This window comes from Pelodiscus sinensis, chromosome 23 (assembly GCF_049634645.1).
Source record: "Pelodiscus sinensis isolate JC-2024 chromosome 23, ASM4963464v1, whole genome shotgun sequence".
Lineage (NCBI taxonomy): Eukaryota > Metazoa > Chordata > Testudines > Trionychidae > Pelodiscus > Pelodiscus sinensis.
Genome location: NC_134733.1, coordinates 4,154,790 through 4,175,667, shown reverse-complemented (window position 1 = coordinate 4,175,667; position 20,878 = coordinate 4,154,790). Strand labels below are relative to the sequence as shown.

Here is a 20,878-nt window from a genome sequence, read left to right as displayed (position 1 = left end):
AGTCTCCCGCTGTGGCTCCTTTAGGGCAAGTCTCCCAGCATCCCCTGGCAATCAGATCCCGGTCCCAGTGCAGAGGAGAACCCTGCTGGGGGTGTCTGCCCACCCCCCAGCCTGGCACCCGCGTGGCGTATCTCATCCCTGCTCTGCGGCTCGCTAACCCAGCAGCTGCGCTGCACAGAGCCCCGGCAGGGTGTGAGTTGCAGGCCCGGGGAGGAAGCCATGGGAAACCAGCCAGTCGCAGTGAGAAAGGGTGCCCCCGGGAAACGAAGAGTGCGCGCCGTGGCCAGCTGTGCATGCTGCTTGCTTTGCCTGCTGCACCCCGCCCTAGCCTGGCCCTCGCCCCGGCTCCATGCACCTCCACCACGCTCAGCGAAGCAGGATCAGGAACTGCATCCTGCAGTCAGTCCTGCGCCGATCCTGCCATCAGGGGCCAATTCTAGGGGGGGGATAGGGGTCGGGGCCCTGTCCCCACCGGGTCAGCGAGGAAACCCGCCCACGCTGCTTTAAAGGGACTCGGCAAGAACGTGCCCCACACGTCAGCTGAGCAGACTGTCTGGACCGGGGCCCCTGGCTGCGTCCGCGTCTGCTGGGCAGGACACAAAGGGCAGGCCGGGCAGAGCGGTCAAGCCCCGGAGAGGGCAGGCAGCACGTCCGGTTGTTGCGAGTCCTTCGGTTGTAGGCCGTGGGGGTGGGTCACACACAGCAGGACACCGCGGGGCCTGCACACCTGAGGCCGGCCCCCAAGGCCTTGTGTTCTGCATCTGTGCAGCGCTGGGCGCCCAGGGGCGGCGGGGGGGGGGGGGGGGGCTGCAGCCGGCTCAGTCACTGACTAGTGGCAGAGTTTGCCCTGTGCCCCCTGCCTGGAGCCCTTGCGCCCAGCTGTGACCGCCGGGCTAGGAACTGGCTGAACAGCCCCAGCGAGATTCCCCCGATCCCAGGACTCCTGGAGCTGGGGGTTGAGGCGCAAGGCAAGCGATGGCCACGGAGCGGGCCCGGTCTGGTGTCCAGGGGGCCCCTCCCTGCTCAGGACGTGCCCCCTCCCCCCGCCGCGGCGCCCAGCTCCCTTCCGGAGTCGGGACTCCAGGCCGGGTTTGGGCGGCAGCCGGGAGGGAGCCGAGCTCGGGGCGCTGCTGGGACGGGGCAGCGCAGCGAAGTTGCCAGTGGCCGGAGCGGGCGCCCGAGCAGACAAAGGGCGGCGGGTCGCGGGCAGGACGCGCTGGGGAGCCGCGCCCGGAGCCGGAGCATGGGGCTGGGGGCGCCCTGCGCGCTGCTGCTGCTGGCGGCGCTGCTGCCGGTAAGTCCGGGCGGGGGCAGTGGGCGGCCGGGGCCCGCGGGGCTGGCGCGGGGCGCGGAACGTGGCTGCCCCGGCCCCGCGCAGCAGCAGCCCCGGCTCCGTGGAGCGGACGCGGCAAAGACCAGCCGCCTTAAAATAAAGCTCCCCCCACCCCCGGGTCCCGGGGCGCGGCTCCCCGGCGAGGGCCAGAGCAGCCCGGCCCGGGGGGCTGGGACACTCGGGGCACCTCCCGTGCGCACGTGGCTTGGGCCGGGGGAGGGGCACCCAAGGTGCCAGCCTGCCCCGGGCGAGCCCTGAGCGCCGCGGCTCAGCCCGGGTCAGGCGCGATCCCGGCTGCGCCCCGCTCCCTCCCCCCTTCCGACCAGCCGGCCTGCGCTGGGTGAGCGCTGCAAGGCGCTGGCTGGCCCTGCACGCGTCCTGCTGCCACCAGGCAAGTCTGAGGAGCAGGGAAGCCAGCGTGGGGGAAAGAGCCGGGAGGGTTTTTGGCCCCTTGGCAAGAGCTAGCTCCTGGTGGTGCCCCCTGCTGCTGCCACTGCTGGGTGTGGGGCTCAGTAGACACTGCACCCACTGGGCACCTCTGTCATTGCTAGCTATGTGGCAGAATCTACAGTGCACCCCTTCGGTACTGCCGGTACTGCCAGGTTCAGGGCTGGGTACTGCCGGGTGTGGGGCTCTCACTGCACCTTCTTCCCACCGCTACCAGTGCGGCATTGCTGGGTGTGGGACTCAGTAGACACTCCACCCATTGGGCACTGCTACCAGTACAGCATTGCCAGGTACGGGGCTGGTTAGACACTGCACCCATTGGGCACTGCTACCAGTACAGCATTGCCAGGTACGGGGCTGGCTAGACACTGCACCCATTGGGCACTGCTACCAGTACAGCATTGCCAGGTACGGGGCTGGCTAGATACTGCACCCATTGGGCACTGCTACCAGTATAGCATTGCCAGGTACGTGGCTGACTAGATACTGCACCCATTGGGCACTGCTACCAGTACAGCATTGCCAGGTACGGGGCTGGCTAGATACTGCACCCATTGGGCACTGCTACCAGTACAGCATTGCCAGGTATGGGGCTGGCTAGACACTGAACCCATTGGGCACTGCTACCAGTACAGCATTGCCAGGTATGGGGCTGGCTAGACACTGCACCCATTGGGCACTGCTACCAGTACAGCATTGCCAGGTACGGGGCTGGCTAGATACTGCACCCATTGGGCACTGCTACCAGTACAGCATTGCCAGGTACGGGGCTGGCTAGATACTGCACCCATTGGGCACTGCTACCAGTACAGCATTGCCAGGTATGGGGCTGGCTAGACACTGCACCCATCTGGCATTACTGATGCTGTTCAGTCCTGACTTGCCACCTCTGCTATCCCAGCCCTGGACCCCTCAGTCCTGGTGACCCTCCGCCCCCACCCAGAGGCCTCGGCTATCCCTATCCTGGCGCCAATTGAAGCTCTCCAGTGCCGGGGAGCGGGGGGCTCTGGGGCTGTTCCACAGTCTGTCCTGCCTGCTCTCCGCCCACGCGGCCTGCGCACAGCGCTGCGTGGGGAACAATGGGTAGCTCTGTGTCGGCGCGGCCGCAGGCCCTGAGAACATGCAGGCAGCCTGGGAGACTCTTCAGCCTTGCCAGGAGCCCGTCCCTCCAGCTTGACCCTCTGAGGGCGTGGGGGCCTCCCATCCAGGGCAGCTTAGGGGAGGGGTGAAGGCTGGAGCCCTGGCCGGGCACTGGACATGGTGCCCGGAGTGGCCTGGCTCTGTGTGGCCCCAGGCAGGGCATTGGCAGGGCGCAGAGGCCACTTGGACCACAGCGGAGCAGTGCATGCTGGGTAGTGAGAAGGGCCTGGCTACCCAAGCGGATCCAGGAGGGGCTGGTCCCCTGGTCTCCCCATCCCATGGCGCAGGGGGAGACGGGGACTTGCCAGTCAGTGACGCTGTGAATAGAACCCAGGAGTCCTGGCTGTGGGCTGGGCTGGGCTGCACTTTCTGGGGTGCAGGAAGCAGGAGCTGGGCTGGCCAGGGGCTCCTGGGGCCAGCGATTGTGAATGTGCCGGGGTGGGTGGAGGGATCCCCATGGCTTGGGGGCCGTGTGTGCTGGGCTGGAAGGGGACCCAGGAAGGGGCTTGGAGGGTCATAGTCACCAACAGCAGAGAGTGAATGGGAGGGGGGTCCTGTGAGTGGCAGATTCCCCCCTCCCATCCCCCCACACCTGCCCAGGCTTGTTCTCCAAGCAGAGTGTCCACAGCAGGTGGGGAGGGGCCTGGGGCTGGGGGAGGAGGCAGAGGAAGTGAGGGGAGGGGAGGCAGGATTGTAAACAAGGCTGGAAATAGAACAGGGATTGAGTGACTCTGCTGTAGTATTTATACAGAGCAGGAATCTCTCCCTGAGCCCGGCTTGCTCACCCGGTGCCCTCGGCTGGGACCAGGCAACGCGCTTGGTCGGCCGTGCCCTGGGATATGTGCCGCCTTCTTCGAGAAGCTAAAGCCGGGGCCAGGGGGCTCTTCCAGTCTCTAACCTAGAGCACGGCAGGGGAGCTGCCTGGAGGTGCCAGCCCTGTGCCCAGGGCACGTCTACCCCCCTGCGCTGCCTCCTCCCTTGGGAATCTCTCCTGAGCTGAGGTTAGAGATGTAGGGCTGGTCCTACCACTGCAGGGGACTGGGAAGCCCAGGCTCACAGTGCAGGGGGCATCCGACCAGGGGCTGCGGAGCCGGGAAAGCTGTTCCTGAGCTGCGCCAGTGGAGTCCTGTGGAGATGGAAATGGCTGTGGGGGCAGCAGAAAGACTCTGAGGCCTGGTCCGCCCTGCAGCCTTGCTCCCAGCAATGTGAGTGCCCCAAAGCACCGACATCGGCACTCCAGCTCCGTGAGAGGCACAGGGCTCCAGGGGATGTACTTAGGGTGACACGGTGGCTGCCTAGCTACTGTGGGTGTCATTTTGTGGGGCTCCTGGCTCCCTGCTCCACTCCGGGAACCCAGGCTATGCCCAGCAGCGAGCTCGGTGCCTGGGTGGCAGATGTGTTCTGGGCAGGAAGCAGGGGGCTGAGACCTGGAGGCAGCTGGGTTCCTGGCAGGGAGATCCCCAACTGGAGCCTGGCCGAGGGGCTGCCATGCTCCCAGCAGAGAGCTCCAAGCCCAGACGGCTGCTGTGGTCCTTGTGGGACAGCCAGGCTGTCTGCACCGCAGCATTATTTCGAAATAACAGCCCGCGTCTGCACTGCAAGCAGTTACTTTGACATCACGTCAAAAGGATGTCGAGCGGGAGGACTTCTTACTCCGACTCCTGTAACCGTCACTTAGAAGGAACGAGGGAAGTCGGCGGAAGAGCGCTCTTCCTTCGACTTCCTGCTCTGCAGACTGGGCCAAAAGCTGAGTTAAGCTGCACAGTTGACATAGCTGAAGTCGCACGGCTTAACTCGGCTTTCACCCTGCCGTGTAGATGTGCCCCTGGGGTCATGGGGGGTGGCCGAGAGCCCGGGAAGCGTGCTGGGCGTCCTGGGGCGGCTGTGCACCAGGGACAGGAGAGTGTGGCATGGTAGTTGTAAGCCAACCTAACTTAGGTCGGTTTCAGCTGGTGGTGTAGACGTGCCCTGGGTGATGGTGCTGGAGCCCTGTGGAGTGAGAACCTGTTCTTGGAGAGCACTGGGATTGGGCTTCCAGCTGGCGAGGGGCGGGGCGTGTAGTCTTCTTAGGGAGAGGGAGGCTGGGGTAGGATCTTATTCCCATCTGATGTCTCCCAAGATGTTGCCCTCCCCAGAGGTGTTTCCTGCCCCCAACACCCCACATGCTGTCCTGCTGGGGTGGCTGACTGCAGTTCCCAACGTGACCACAGGGAGCGCTGTGGAGCAGCACACGGTACCGCCCGGCGCTAGCGGGAGGGTAGGAGGGGGAGCTGGCTCCATGCTGATGGCCTCCGCACTGGCTCCAGGTTGCTTGAGTTGGAAACGGCCTGTAGGCAGCCAGTCCCAGCTCCAGTACTGGGGGTGGCTCCTTAGGCCTAGGGGAGTTCGGCGGGACCCCCATCCTGAGCTGGGGAGCCTAGGGTCCAGCTTCGCCTTGGTGCCTCTGCGCTGGGCACGGAGAGGTTCCTGGTGCTGGCTCGCCCTTGCTGGACGTGGCCGGTCCAGGAGTCAGTGGCCACTTGGGGGAAAGACGCAGGGAGCCAGGCAGGGCGAGGGGGGAGGAGCTGCCTGCCGAGCGTTTGCAAGCGTGTGTCTGGGAAGTGCACAAACGCCCCACTCTTCAGCTGGGCTGCCCCCTCTGCCTCCGCCCTGCGTCTTGCTCACGTCCTCCTTGTGCACCACAGACCCAGGGTTCTTGGACCAAATTAAGGCTGACAGCGGCTGAGAAATATGCCTGGAACTTGGGCTGGAGGAGCCAAGATGTTTTCCAAATGAGGCAGGTTGTCGGCGCTCCGGGTGCCTTCTCCCTACTTGTCAATGGTGCTTTGAGCGGCCGGGGTGAGGCGGGGCGATGGAAAAGCCAGTGCCCTGGGCTCCCAGCCTGCGGGGAATGAATGACTCAGCTCGCGGTCCCCCCACGCGGCACAGAGCTGGCGGGGGAGTGGCAGACGGGGATGCCGGGGCTGTGGGGGGTGATGTCACGACATGGTGTTGGGGCTGAGCGTACGGAGGCGCCGGCCGAGGCAGGCTCTGAGCAGCCGCGTTGTCCCTGCCCCTCTGGAGTCTCCGGGGGCCGGGGCTGTAGGAAAGGCTCGGCCGGGGGAGGCGCCTGCAGGCGGGGGCTGGAGTCCCCTCTCGCGGGTGCTGGGAGTCGAGTGGAGAAATGCCCTAGCCCGTCCCCCTGCGCTCTCGGCCCGGGAGAAACGAACAGTCTCCCTGAGGCAAACTGCCGGGTGACTCTGCTGGGTGACCCCGAGCCAGGCCGGGTGCAGTCCTATGGGGGGCTGTGGGCTGTGGCTCCCTTCAGGCCAGAAATACGAGCCGGTGTCTGAGGGCGAGGAGCCGCTGGCCTGGGACGTGGGTGATTCTCCGCACTAGGCCAGGCTCCCTCTGCGCTGGCTCTGCCGGGGGACAGGGCGGGATCGCGGGGGGAGGCGGTGGGAGGGCTGGTCCCTTGTGGCCGGAGGGCAGCTAGCGGCAGGGGCGTGGAGGAACCAGGAGGGAGCTGGGCAGCCCCCAGCATTTGAGCACTAAGGAGAGTAAGCCAGGCCAGGATCGGGCCCACGGGAGCAGACTGGGCGGGCGCTGGGCACCCCTTGGGGGTCAGGCGGGTCCTGGTGTGAGGTGGCTGCACGCAGGCCCTGAGCCTGGCCCTGGCTGGCCGGGCAGGGGAGTCGAGTCGGCTCAGCTGTGTGGTGGGCATGTCGCAGTGGGCAGGCTGAGCGCCCAGGGACATGCAGCCCATGGTGGAGCGGGGGGGCTCTGTCCATTGCCTTGGAGCACTATGGCCCATCCCCCTTCCGTGGTGACCCTGCCCCCGCTTGCCACGGGCAGACCCAGGGCCGCTCCTCCCAGCACGTGGCCAGGATCTGACAGACACCGGGAGGAGGGCGGTGCCGTCCCGTGGGGCAGGGGGCACCTGGGGGCCAGGGCTGGCCAGCAGGCTTGGCTGGGTCCCTCTGGGCTCCCCATGCCTGCCCCTGGAGAGCCCTGCTCCCGTGGCCAGCACTGAGCCATGGAGCGCGGTTGCCCCCGCGCCCCACAGCTGCCCCCAACTGCCCTGGGGGCATAAAGGCCAGCAGGGCCCCCACTGGCGGGAGGGGCTGAGGAGAGAGGCAGAGAAGCTGTGGAAGCCTGAAAAGGGCCAGACTCCGAAATGTGCGTGGGGAGGGGGCGGCAGAGGGGCTGGTGCCTGCGGGAGAGGGGGGGGCTGCGGGAGGGCTGGTGCCCGCGGGAGAGGGTGGGGCTGCGGGAGGGCTGGTGCCCGCGGGAGTCGGGGGGGGGGGCTGCAGGAGGGCTGGTGCCTGCGGGAGTCGGGGGGGCTGCAGGAGGCTGGTGCCTGCAGGAGTCGGGGGGGGGGCTGCGGGAGGGCTGGTGCCTGCGGGAGTCGGGGGGGGGGAGCTGCAGGAGGGCTGGTGCCTGCGGGAGTCGGGGGGGCTGCAGGAGGCTGGTGCCCGCTGGAGTCGGGGGAGCTGCTGGAGGCTGGTGCCCGCGGGAGTCGGGGGGGGGGGCTGCGGGAGGCTGGTGCCCGCTGGAGTCGGGGGAGCTGCGGGAGGCTGGTGCCCGCTGGAGTCGGGGGGCTGTGGGAGGGGTGGTGCCCGCTGGAGTTGGGGGAGCTGTGGGAGGGCTGGTGCCCGCGGGAGTCGGGGGAGCTGCAGGAGGCTGGTGCCCGCGGGAGTCGGGGGGGAGCTGCTGGAGGCTGGTGCCCGCGGGAGTCGGGGGAGCTGCGGGAGGCTGGTGTCCGCGGGAGTCGGGGGAGCTGCGGGAGGCTGGTGCCCGCTGGAGTCGGGGGAGCTGCGGGAGGCTGGTGCCCGCGGGAGTCGGGGGAGCTGCGGGAGGCTGGTGCCCGCGGGAGTCGGGGGGGAGCTGCGGGAGGCTGGTGCCCGCTGGAGTCGGGGGAGCTGCAGGAGGCTGGTGTCCGCGGGAGTCGGGGGGGGCTGTGGGAGGCTGGTGCCCGCGGGAGTCGGGGGAGCTGCGGGAGGCTGGTGTCCGCGGGAGTCGGGGGAGCTGCGGGAGGCTGGTGCCCGCTGGAGTCGGGGAGCTGCGGGAGGGCTGGAGCCCGCGGGAGTCGGGGAGCTGCGGGAGGGCTGGAGCCCGCTGGAGTCGGGGGGCTGCAGGAGGCTGGTGTCCAGGCAGGTAGGCTAAGCGGGGGCTCCAGGCATGTGGAGCTGCCCTTCGGGGCCGCCCCTCCCTCCTGGCTGGCCAAGGACATTCCTGTGGGCTGCAGGCGTTTGTGAAGAGCGGTTCATCCCAGCCCCTGCCCTGCGTGGGCGTGGATTGCCCCGCCGTGGCGCCCCGCGTGGGACGGGGTGAACCTGCCCAGCCCCGAGCGGCTCTTCCTGGGCCAGGGGCCGGGGAAGGGTCAGGGCAGGAATGGGGGGGGCCAGCTGTGTCCCAGCCTGCCGTTCCCCGCGCTGAGCAGGCGGGCGTGCGGGGGGCGCCAGGCGGCCGGGTTTCAGGGGCTTGCGCTGGGGCCGTGGCAGCCCGGGCGGGAGGCGCTCTGGGCTGAGGAATGCACGGCGTGGAATCCGCAGCCGGGCCGGAGCGAGCAGCCATTCGCGTGTTGCCACGGCGATCCCGTCCCGGCAGCTGCTCAGCCCGGCGCCTCGCCGGCCAGGGGGTCTCCACGGCTGGGGGGAGGGTTGCAGGAGCTTCATAGGCTGCAGGGGTCTCCACGGTGGGGGGGGGGTCTCTGGCGGGGGTGTGTGTGTGGAAACTGCACAGGCCAGGGGGTCTCTATGGCTGGGGGGGGTCGCAGGAGCTGCACAGGATGAGGGGGGGTTCTATGGCAGGGAGAGCAGGAGCCGCACAGGCCAGGGGAGTGGTGTCTATGGCAGGGGGGTGCAGAAGCTGCATAGGCTGGGGGGGGGTCTCTATGGTACTGGGGCGCCGGAGCCGCACAGGCTGGGGGGGTGGTCTCTATGGCAGGGGGGTGCGGAAGGTGCACAGGCTGGGGGGGTTTCTACAGTACCTGGGTGCTGGAGCCACACAGGCTGGGGGGGGTGGTCTCTATGGCAGGGGTTGCGGAAGGTACACAGGCTGGGGGCGTCTCTCTGGTACCTGGGTGCTGGAGCCACATAGGCTGGGGGGGGTCTCTATGGTACTGGGGCGCCGGAGCCACACAGACTGGGGGGGGTGGTCTCTATGGCAGGGGTTGCGGAAGGTACACAGGCTGGGGGGGTTTCTACAGTACCTGGGTGCTGGAGCCACACAGGCTGGGGGGGGGGTGGTCTCTATGGCAGGGGTTGCGGAAGGTACACAGGCTGGGGGCGTCTCTCTGGTACCTGGGTGCTGGAGCCACGTAGGCTGGGGGTGGTCTCTACGGTACTGGGGCGCCGGAGCCGCACAGACTGGGGTGGGTGGTCTCTACAGCATGGGGGTGTGGAAGGTGCACAGGCTGGGGGGTCTCTCTGGTACTGGGGCGCCGGAGCCGCACAGACTGGGGGGGTGGTCTCTACAGCATGGGGGTGTGGAAGGTGCACAGGCTGGGGGGTCTCTCTGGTACTGGGGTGCCGGAGCCGCACAGACTGGGGGGGGTGGGAGCTGCACCAGAGGGGCCCCGTCATGCTGCAGGCAGAGCGACTGGCGTTCTCCATCAGCTTGTTTAGCTGTGCCTGGGAATTCAGGTCTGTCCTGTGCTTGGGTCAGGTCGGAAGCCCAGGGCCCAGTAGTAGCTCCGTGGGGCTGGGGCCAGAGCCTGAGAGCTGGCGCTTGGCCTGTGGATGGAGACTCAGCTGGCCGTGCCCCGGCCAGGAGCTGGGGGCAGGGAGCGGCTGCAGCGCAGGAGAATCCAGCCAGCAGTGCCCACTGGTGACCAGTGATCCTACGTTTGGGAGCCGGCGGGATTTGTCCCGCTCTGCTTCTCCGAGTGCTTTGGGGACAAAGGGCTTTGGGGGCCCCCTGCTGTGGGTCTGGTGGCCCCAGGCGAGCGCTGCCCTCTGCCCTGGCGCAGGCTTGTGGGTAAGCCAGGGCTCTGTCCGGCTTCTTCACACGCCAAGGGCAGGAGACTCTGCTGAGCCCAGTGGTCATGCAGTGCTCCGAGAGACCCGCCTGGCAGCGCCCAGGCCTCTGGGCTATGACAAGGTGCTGGTGGCAGCGTGTCTGCCTGCCTGCAGGAGTCATGCCCCTGGCCGGCTCGGCAGAGCGATGGGAGCTGCTGGTTTGACCCGGGGCACAGGTGGTCCTGGAGGTGTGGACAGATCCGGGAAGCTGCCTGCAGCCTGCAGTGCAGAGAGGGCCCGCTGGGCGGACTGGACGTGGCTTTAGTCACTGTGACGGTGACGATCCATGTTTGTTGCCGAACCCTTTTGTCTGGTTCTTGCTTTAAACTTCCACGGGTGCAGGAAGTTATGGGGCATCAGGGAGCTATTTCCTGCAGGCCTTGGGAGGCAAAAACCAGACTGCTAGAGCACCTCAGGGTGCCCCTGGAACCAGGCAAAGTAAATTGCCCGGCTCCCAGTTAGCTCCCTGGCTGCCTCTTCCTGGGCCTCCCTGCGGCAGTCACAGTCAGTGATCAGTGGTCATGTGTGCAGAGAAAACGACCTTTACCGACACTTGCCAGCACCCTTCCAAGCCAGCACACAGTCTGGGCATCCCCAGCTGAACTGGGAGCTGGGGGAAGAGGCGGGCTGGTGCTGTGTGGTCTGCCCTCCCCACCCGCCCTTGCTTTGATGTTTCTTGTGCTCCTGAGACAGGCAAGCAGCTGCCCCGCCCCTGGCCTAGGAAAGCCGGGGTGTGTCTCACCGCTGGCTGCGCCCCTCCCCAGTCAGGGTGGCACTAGGGAGAGGCTGTTTGCAAAAGCTGCTGAATCTGGAGCTGGTTTGTGAGAGACGCCGCAGCAGCTGCGGACTGTGGCTGTGGTGAGCTCTGCCCACACTGCTCCCTGGGTCAGAACCGCCAAGGCCAGGAAGAGAGTTGGCAGTTTTTCAAAGGGACATTATTAAAGAGTCCAAGAGCAAACTATTCCGCTGTGTAGGAAAGATAGAAAGTATGGCAATAGGCCGCCTTGGCTTGACCAGGAGATCTTGCATGATCTAAAAATAAAAAAGCAGTCGTACAAAAGTGGAAACTAGGACAAATTACGAATGATGAATATAAGCCAACAATACAGGTATGCAGGGGCAAGATGAGAAAGGCAAAGGCACGAAATGAGCTCAAACTAGCTACAGGCATAAAGGGAAACAAGAAGACATTCTATAAATATATTAGCAGCAAGAGGAAGATCAAGGACAGTGAGGAGGAAGAAACAGTAACAGGAAACTTGGAAATGGCAGAGATGCTTAATGACTTCTTTGTTTCAGTCTTTACCGAGAAGTCTGATGAAGGAATGCCTCACATAGAGAATGCTAGTGGGAAGGGGGGAGGTTTAGAAGATAAAATAAAAAATGAACAAGTTAAAAATCACTTAGAAAAGTTAGATGCCTGCAAGTCACCAGGGCCTGATGAAATGCAGCCTAGAATACTCAAGGAGCTGATAGAGGCGGTATCTGAGCCTTTAGCTACCTTTGAAAAATCATGGAAGACAGGAGAGATTCCAGAAGACTGGAAAAGGGCAAATATAGTGCCCCTCTATAAAAAGGGGAATAACAACCCAGGAAACTCCAGGTGAGTCAGTTGAGTCAGTTTAACGGCTGTGCCAGGGAAGATAATGGAGCAAGTAATTAAGGAAGTCGTCTGCAAACACCTGGAAGATAATAAGCTGATAGGTAACAGCCAGCATGGATTTGTAAAGAACAAATCATGGCAAACCAATCTGATAGCTTTCGTTGATAGGATAACAAGTTTTGTGGATAAGGGAGAAGCGGTAGATGCGGTATAGTTAGACTTTAGTAAGGCATTTGCTACAGTCTCGCATGATATTCTTATCGATAAACTAGGTAAATGCAACTTAGAGGGGGCTACTATAAGGGGGGGTGCATAATTGGCTGGATAACCGTTCTCAGAGAGCAGTTATTAATGGTTCACAATCCTGCTGGAAAGGCATAACAAGCGGGGTTCCGCAGAGGTATGTTTTGGGACCAGTTCTGTTCAATATCTTCTAACGATTTAGACATTGGCATAGAGAGTACGCTTATTAAGCTTGCAGATGATACAAAGCTCGGAGGGGTTTGCAAGTGTTTTGGAGAATAGGGTCAATTCAAAATGATCAGGAGAAACTGGAGAAATGGTCTGAGGTAAACAGGATGAAATTTATTAAGGACAAATGCAAAGTGCTTCCCTTAGGAAGGAATAATCAGTTTCACACATACAGAATGGAAAGCAGTTGTCTAGGAAGGAGAACGGCAGAAAGGGATCTAGGGGTCATAGTGGACCACAAGCTAAATATGAGTCAACAGTGTGACTCTTTTGGGAAAAAGCAAACATGATTCTGGGAGGCATTAACAGGCGTGTTGTGAGCAAGACACGAGAAGTCATTCTTCCGCTCTACCCTGCGCTGGTTAGGCCTCAGTTGGAGGATTGTGTCCAGTTCTGGGCACCGCATTTCAAGAAAGATGTGAAGAAATTGGAAAGGGTCCAGAGAAGAGCAACAAGAATGGTTAATGGCCTAGAGAACATGACCTATGAAGGAAGGCTGAAAGAATTGGGATTGTTTAGTTTGTAAAGGAGAACACTGAGGACACGATAATGGTTTTCAGGTAGCTAAAAGGGTGTCACAAGGAGGAGGGAGAAAACTTGTTCTCCTTGGCCTCTGAGGATAGGACAAGACGCAATGGGCTTCAACTACAGCAAGGGAAGTTTAGGTTGGACATTAGGAAAAACTTCCTTCCTGTCAGGGTGGTTAAACACTGGAATAAGTTGCCTAGGGAGGTTATGGAATCCCCATCACTGGAGATATTGAAGAGCAGGATGGATACACACCTGTCAGGGATGATCTAGACGGTGCCTGGTCCTGCCATGAGGGCAGGGAATTGGACTTGATGACCTCTCGAGGTCCCTTCCAGTTCTAGGGTTCTATGAGTCTATTGAGCGTCTGTTCCAAAGCAAACCCAGAGGGACTTAGGGCGGAGACCCGCCTGTCCCAAGACCAACATCCCCTCTCACTGTTTCCATCCACATGCAGATTTTTCCATCCATGTGCAGAATAATTTTATGTGCTTTGAGGCGCATGTGGGGATGTGCACCACCAGTAGAAACCGAGCCTAACTGACGGCACTCTGCTAATGCGTTGGGCAGCATTGGGATCTCTCCTGAGCAGCTGCACAAGTATCCAGCTTACAGGGACCCCTGCTGGGACCCCCTCCCTCAGCAGGGGAGCAGAGGTTGCCCTTTTTCTGGGATACAGGAAGTGGCAGGTAGTTCTGTGGCCTCTCACAGAGATTGCTCATCACTGCTCACAGCCACTTGCTGGGGAGAGAACCCCTGGAGTGCTGGTACCCCGTCCCCTGCTCTGACCACTAGATGCCACTGCTCTCCCAGCTGTCCGGCCCGGCAGCAGGTGTTTGTGCCAGCTGTTGGGAGTCTGGGCAGCATCCTCCTGCTTGTTGGGCCATGTTACTGGTCACAGTTTTAACGCCCTCTGCGTCTTTCCGCATGGGCCTTTCCTTCCAGGTCGCCGAGATGTCCCCCACAGCCCATGGCCAGCTGGTCCCAGGCTGGCTCGGGTCCCTTTTCTCACTCAGCTGGCTCCGTGGTCAGCATCTGGCTCTGATTTATCCTGGTCCTTGCCCTGGGAGGCTCTTCCCAGCGCCCCTTGGGGCCACCCGGGGGTCTAAGGCGATCGAGCCATGGTCACTGTGCAGCCTCTCTGCCCTCCTTACCCCTGCGTCCATGGGCGGCTTGTCCTCCCCCCACACGGTGGCAGGTGCCCGTTGGCTTGTGGGATGCGCTTGCAAGCGTCTGAGCATGCGCGGCAGTGGGAGGGCAGCACCCCAGAGAGGGGGGAGCTATTGCGCCTCGAGCAGAGCGGCGGGAGCCTGACTGAACTCTGGAGGCTGGTTGGGGGGCGGTTGGCAGCCAGGAGGAAACCCAGCGCCTCCGAGTGATCCAGGCAATGTGGGTGACCCCTTGCCTTGAGAGCCGGGGCGAGTCCTGCTAGAACCGCGGCATGGGCTGTCCTTGGGAAGCGGCCTGGTCCTTTGGCACACAGCTCCCTGCGGGTCCTTGGTCAGAGCCAGCCTCATGAGTCCCCATGGCCATGGGAGCCTGCTCTGGTTTCCTCGACCTCCTGGGTTCCCATCTCCAAGGGCAGCTAGAGGAGGGCCCTGGGTTCTGGGAGGGGCGCATGACGGGCGGGGCGGGGAAGGGAGGAGCAGGGTTGCCTGGGAGTCAGGACTCCTGCCGTCTCTTCCCACCCTGGGCTGTTACATTCAAAGGGTCCAATTCTGCTCCCTGACCCCGATGGGGTTTTGCCTCTGTGGACAGCAGGTGAGCAGGATCCGGCCCCCGGCCCCCGGCCCGCCCTGGCAGGCCCCTTTCCCGACAGGCGCCCGGGCGCTGGGCTGTTTATTTTGGTGATGTTCGGGGCTCGCCCCCTTGTCTGCGCCACGGCTGCTATTTTGAGTGCGCGGAGAAGGAGCTGTGGATAAATTGGGTGAGGTTGATCTGGGAGGAATGTGCTAAACATGGGGCCGAAGCTGGAGGCAGAGAATAGCCCTGGCTGGCCAAGGGGCCCTGGCTGAGTGGCTGGTCCCCAGGCCCAGTCGCATTTGTGCTGCATGGTGGAGGACCCGGCTCCTGAGGAGACGTTTCAGGGCAGAGACTGGCTTGGGGTGTGAGGGCGCCGTGGGCCCGGGGTTACCCCCCAGACTGTATGACCCACATCGGGTGCCCTGAGGGTTTCTGGAGCCAGGAGGGTCTGGCCTGATGCTGGTGGAGAAGGGTGGGGCGGGGAAGCTAACTGGCTCATCCCGGCACCTTGGCCTGAGCCATGCAGCCGCAGTGTGGCCAGCGGAGGCAGGATGGTGGGGTCTTGGGGCAAGGGGTCCTCTCCCAGGCTGCTGTCCCTTTGCTCCTCCCTATCCCCCCTCTGAAGCCACGTGGTGGTCCCAGGCCATGCGGGGGGCCAGGCCAGTCCAGCCGGGTGCTCGCATGGCCCTTCTCTGCCTGTTTCATCGCGGGGCAGCCGGGCGCGGCTCCCAGCCTGAATTAGCTCCACTCTGAGTCCCACATGGCACCTGCCTCGGGCCCGCCCCTGGGCTGGCGTCGAGAGCCTCTGACTCATGGCGGGGCCGGCACTTTCCAGCTCCCAGAGGCTTTGCTTGTCCCCCTCCCAGCCCCCCTATTGTTTCCCTGTCGCTAAGGAGCTCTGATAGCGCAGTGCCCAGCCCTACGGCTCCAGAACCGCCCCCCCCCCCCCAGCGGTGAGGGGCTTTCAGCCAGGGCAGCCGCAGGTCGGTCGCAGAGTCCCGATTCCAGCCTCGTGCCTTCTTGGAGCCTCCTGAGGCGAAGCCCTTCTCTGCCCGCCATGCCAGCCGGAGCCCCTGGCCAGAACCGGCTGGGCCAGGCTCGTGGGCAGCAAAGCCGTCCTGTGCCAGTGCGGGCGGGCAGAGGACGGCCAGTCCCGCTCCTTGGCGCCCTGGGAGGCCTGAGCCAATCCCTGGCGCCATTGGGAGGCTTGGCCAGTTATGAGCTTTGCCCCGAGCGGCCGGGGCCGGGGAGAGGGGGTGAGCCCGGCGGCTCTCTCCTGAGGGCCAGCAGGCTAGCGCTGCCCTTGGGGCCGCTCGGAGGTGAGGCCCCTGCCCTGCTGCTGCGAGATGCGGTTGTGAGCTTGCTGGGGCCGGACAGACCCGGCAAAGGCCCGTTCCAGCCGAGCAGGGAAGCGCAAGGATCCGGCCCCCGCTCTGCGGCGAAGCCGAGGGTCGGTGCTGCTCACAGGCGGCCGCTTGACGGGAAGTTGTGGCGTGAGCTGCCTGGGGCGATAGGAGAGCGCCTGAGGCAGGAAAAGGCTCAGAGCCTGGTTGGAGCCTGTCGCTCCAGTAGGACCTGCTGTTGCGGGTTAGACAGAAACGCTACAGCAGCCGGGTTCGTCCCCACATGCAGCTTCCCATGCGCCCTCCCATGTTAGAAACCAGCGCCAGAGCTAAGCTCGTCTGGGCTGCGAGTTTGGACTCCCTGTGCCTCTCTCATGGGCCAGTCTGAAATGCTGAGAACGGCCCTCCCCCGTGCCCCCGGGCCGCATCCTCCCCCGGGCCGCGTCCTGCCCCCGGGCCGCGTCCTCCCCCCGTGCCTCCGGGCCGCATCCTCCCCTGGGCCACGTCCTCCCCCCGTACCTCCGGGCCGCGTCCTCCCCCGGGCCACATCCTGCCCCCGGGCCGTGTCCTCCCCCGTGCCCCCACGCCGTGTCCTCCCTCCGGCCGCGTCCTCCCCTGCGCTCCGGGCCGCATCCTCCCCCGGGTGGCGTCTTCCCCTGCGGCCAGGCACCCAGCGAGCAGCTAGGCGAAGTTTTGTTTCACCCTTGCCGTTGTTCTCCAGATGGAATTGATTTCCTCCTGGGCTCTTCTGGCCCCTTCTCCTGCTGTTGATTCCTTGAGTGTTTCCCAGGAAGGGAGGACCAGGCGTCAGTGGCTTTATTTTCCCAGCCCCTTGAGCGGGGGTGGGGGTCGGGGGTCATGGGGGTGCTGCAGATGGGGAGCGGAGGCACCACAGAGCAAAAGAACAGGGAGCAAGGGCCCAGCTGGCCAGGATCCTGTCTCCGAAGGGTGGCCCATGCCAGGTGTCCCAGGTGCATGGACAGGCCAGGTAAGCAAGGGACCTTGGGCTGCAGCACCCGCCGCGCAGACCCGATCCGTCCCTGTGGTGTGGGGGGGGGGGGCTGTCTGCTCTGTGACCCGGGGCCCCCCTGCGCTGGGATGGGAGATTCCCACTGACTCACCCACGTGTGTATGAACCCAGACCCTCAGGCTCAGCCTCCCGGGGGAGAGAGAGGCAGGGAGGTGGAGACCGACACCAGGTTTTGGGGGAAGGGGCAGTGGCTGTCTGGGGCTGGAACCATGAGGGAGACAGACTGAGGTTGCTGGGGCTGAGGGCGAGGGGTATGGACCCCTAACCCAAGGGGTCTGAAACACCCTGGCCCCGAATCCTGTAAACACACCCATCTGTGCTGTGCTGTAACCTGGGGACCAGTAAAACCTCGCTCTTCGATGGCTGGCGGAATCTGTTCTTGCTGCCACGGGGGTGCAGGGTCGGGGGAACCCACCTGCGCCGTCACAGTCCCCGGGCAGGAGGGGTGCTGGGAAAGCCGGGTGTGCTCGCGGAAGGAAAGGCTTCGTCAGGAGCAGGGCAAAGGGCAGAGGCCTTCCCTAGCTGTGGCCGCTTGACTTTGCACCCAGGTCACGTGGGCTGCGTGGCGGCTGGGTGCCGGCAGCGTTTTCCACCCGTGGGAGGAGCACGTTGAGCATCAGGCCTTGGCCGCCACGCTCAGCAAGAAAAGCAAATACAAAAGAACAGGCGAGACAGCAGATCTGTAGCCAAGACACTGATGGGATGTTTTCCTGGCTGGGCTTTCATGTGCAGGTGTTCTGTGCTGCCGGCCCTGCCGAGCTGGCCTGCAGAGGGGCCGTCCAGCAGAAACCTTTCCAGCTGGGTCATCCCCAGCACGGAAGATTGTGGGGTCTGAGCTACACTGGCCAGTGTATTTGCTGTCCAGGGCTGGGAAGGCGGCCTGTCCCCGGGTCAGAGTGGCGGTTCCCCTGCCGCTGCAGCATGGGGCTGGCCCGCTTTAGGGTGTGCTAGTACAGTCGATTAACTGATGAGCAAAAGCTTCTAGGCTAATGCTCCAGACGACACGCATCCCCCCTCTCCCCCCAGTCATTTCTGTAGCAGGCTGGCCAGCAGCCCCGCCCAGGCCTTGCTCAGGCCGGGTCCGGGACCTACCCTGCTGCGGCTCTGCATTTAAAGTGTATTAGGGGGCAGGCAGCCTGGCTCGCTTCCAGCTCGCACTGGGTCCTGGAGCTCAGCCGCCTCACCCCTGCCCCCGGGAACCAGAGGCGCAGGGCAGCAGGCAGCCGGTCCATGAAGGGAGCTGGTTTTTTAAGTGGCTCCCCTCACAGACCAGCTTCTGCCTGGCACCCTGCGTTGCTGCCTCTGATAAGAACATAAGAACGGCCAGACGGGGTCAGACCAAAGGTCCATCTAGCCCAGTGTCCTGTCTGCTGACAGTGGCCAGCACCAGGTGCCCCAGAGGGGTGGACCAAAGACGATCAAGCGATTTGTCTCCTGCCGTCCATCTCCATCCATTGACAGAGGCCAGGGGCACCATTCCTTACCCCCCTGGCTAATAGCACTCTATGGACCCAACCTCCATGAATTTATCTAGCTCTTTTTTAAACCCTGTTATAGTCCTAGCCTTCACAGCCTCCTCTGGCGAGGAGTTCCACAGGTTGACTGTGCGCTGCGTGAAGAACTTTCTTTTATTAGTTTTAAACCTGCTGCCGATTAATGTCATTTGGTGTCCTCTAGTTCTTATATTCTGGGAAGAAGTAAATAACTTTTCTTTATTCACCCTCTCCACACCACTCATGATTTTATAGACCTCTATCATATCCCCCGTCAGTCTCCTCTTTTCTAAACTGAAAAGTCCCCGTCTCTTTAACCTCTCCTCATATGGGACCTGCTCCAAACCCCTCATCATTTTAGTTGCCCTTTTCTAATGCTAAAATATCTTTTTTGAGATGAGGGAGTCCCCAACCTCCCTACATTCTGGGCCCCCCTTATCCTTCCTTTGTTCCCAGGGTGCCTGCTCCATCCATCACCATGCTTGTATTGGGTGACCCTGAGTTGGGTGAGCAGGGCTCGAACCCTTGACCTTTGGCTCCGGAGGCAGGTTCTGATACAGAGGCCACAGCATGGACTGGCAGGGGACTCTTCTGGAGCGTAACCGGAGCATGCTGGCTGCTAGCCCCACCCTGGGGGACTATAGACTAGTCGAGTAACCGATGAGAATTGGTGACTATTCGATTAACCGCTATGTAACATCCCTAGGTCGCTTGTGGGTTTGACGGGGAGTAAATGGGGGTTCTCAGCCAGAGGAGAGGGGCTTGTTCCAGGAGCAGGCGGGGCAGGTTCTGTGGCCTGCGACCGGCAGGCACTCGGGCTAAGTGGTCAGATGAGGCCGGAGTGAACCCGACTGGCTGCCAGGCAAAGAGCCATGAGCGTCTGCAGAGAAACCCTGCAGAGAAACCCCGAGCAGCAGCTGTGCTGGGTGTGATGTGGCGAGCTCTTCACTCTCACAGACCCGTCTTGCAGCTGTGTGGGGCGGGGGAGGATTGGGGGGCAGCTAACACCTGAGTTTGCTCCACCCTCTTCCTGCCCCAGCGTCAGTGGGGCTCCGGGACTCAGGGTGCCAGCAAGGCTTTTGATACGGTCTCCCACAATATTCTTGCCAGCAAGTTAAGGGAATGTGGATTGGATGAATGGACGGTAAGATGGATAGAAAGCTGGCTAGAAGGCTGGGCCCAGTGGGTAGTGATCAACGGCTCAATGTCAGGATGGGGGTCGGTTTCTAGCAGAGTGCCCCAAGGTTCGGTTCTAGGACCAGTTTTGTTCAATATCTTTATTAATGACCTGGATGAGGGGATGAATTGCACCCTCAGCAAGTTTGCGGATGACACTAAGCTGGGGGGAGAGGTAGATACGCTTAAGGGCAGAGATAGGATCCAGAGTGACCTAGACAAATTGGAGGATTGGGCCACAAGGAATCTGATGAGGTTCAACAAGGACAAGTGCAGAGTCCTGCCCTTGGGACGGAAGAATCCCAAGCATTGTGACAGGCTGGGGACCAACCAGTTAAGTAGCAGTTCTGCAGAAAAGGACCTGGGGGTTACAGTGGATGAGAAGCTGGATATGAGTCAACAGGGGCCCTTGTAGCCAAGAAGGCTAATGGCATATTAGGTTGCATTAAGAGGAGCATTGCCAGCAGATCCAGAGATGTCATTATTCCCCTTTATTTGGCTCTAGTGAGGCCACATCTGGAATATTGTGTCCAGTTCTGGGCCCCCCACTACAAAAAGGATGCGGAAGCATTGGAGAGGGTCCAGCGGAGGGCAACCAAAATGATTAGGGGGCTGGAGCATATGACTTATGAGGAGAGGCTGAGGGACTTGGGTCTGTTTAGTCTGCAGAAGAGAAGAGTGAGGGGGGATTTGAGAGCAGCCTTCAACTTCCTGAAGGGAGGTTCCAAAGAGGATGGAGAGAGGCTGTTCTCAGTGGTGGCAGGTGGCAGAACAAGGAGCAATGGGCTCAATTTGTGATGGGAGAGGTCCAGATTGGATATTAGGAAAAACTATTTCCCTAGGCGGGTGGTGAAGCACTGGAATGGGTTACCTAGGGAAGTAGTGGAGTCTCCATCCCTAGAGGTGTTTAAGTCTCGGCTTGACAAAGCCCTGGCTGGGTTGATTTAGTTGGGATTGGTCCTGCCTAGAGCGGAGGGCTGGACTTGATGGCCTTCTGGGGTCTCTTCCAGTTCTATGGTTCTATGATAAGGGGATGGTTTGATGAGATAACATGATCTTGGTAACTAATTGACCATTCATTGTCAGTGGGAAATAGGTCACTGGAGGGATGATAGGAGTTACTATAGAGAACTTTCTGGGTGTCTGGCTGGTGAGTCTTGCCCACATGCTCAGGGTTTAGCTGATCGCCATATTTGGGGTCGGGAAGGAATTTTCCTCCAGGTTGGCAGAGGCCCTGGAGGTTTTTCGCCTTCCTCTGTAGCATGGGGTACAGATCACAGCTGGAGGATTCTCTGCATCTTGGGGTCCTTAAACCATTTGAGGACTTCAATATCTGAGCTATAGGTGAGAGGATTATTCTAGGAGGGGTGGGTGAGATTCTGTGGCCTGCGCTGTGCAGGGGGTCAGACTAGATGATCATAATGGTCCCTTCTGACCTTAGACTCTATGAGTCTGAGTGCCCCAGACATATGCAGCCCCCATCCCGCTCACTGGCCGCAGGTCCCCTGTGTCTGCTGGGTCTCTGGGTTCTGGCTGGGCTACCTCCAGCTCTGGCCGGCACCGGCCCCAC

The 20,878-nt window shown here is 62.3% G+C and overlaps 1 protein-coding gene across 19 annotated transcripts in view; it reads left to right on the top strand.

Moving 5' to 3' along the window:
- Positions 1–1,084: 1,084 nt before the first annotated feature.
- The window catches only part of HSPG2 (heparan sulfate proteoglycan 2), a 145,454-nt gene continuing 125,660 nt past the window's right edge, over positions 1,085–20,878 (top strand). For 12 of the 19 annotated variants that reach the window (XM_075906283.1, XM_075906297.1, XM_075906291.1 and 9 more), the window contains exon 1: positions 1,086–1,294. In XM_075906283.1, coding sequence (XP_075762398.1) covers positions 1,244–1,294 — 51 coding nt within the window. In that variant the 5' untranslated portion in view covers positions 1,086–1,243. Of the gene's footprint in view, positions 1,295–20,878 lie in introns of all 19 variants that reach the window. The other 7 variants (XM_075906281.1, XM_075906295.1, XM_075906288.1 and 4 more) reach the window with 2 other exon arrangements.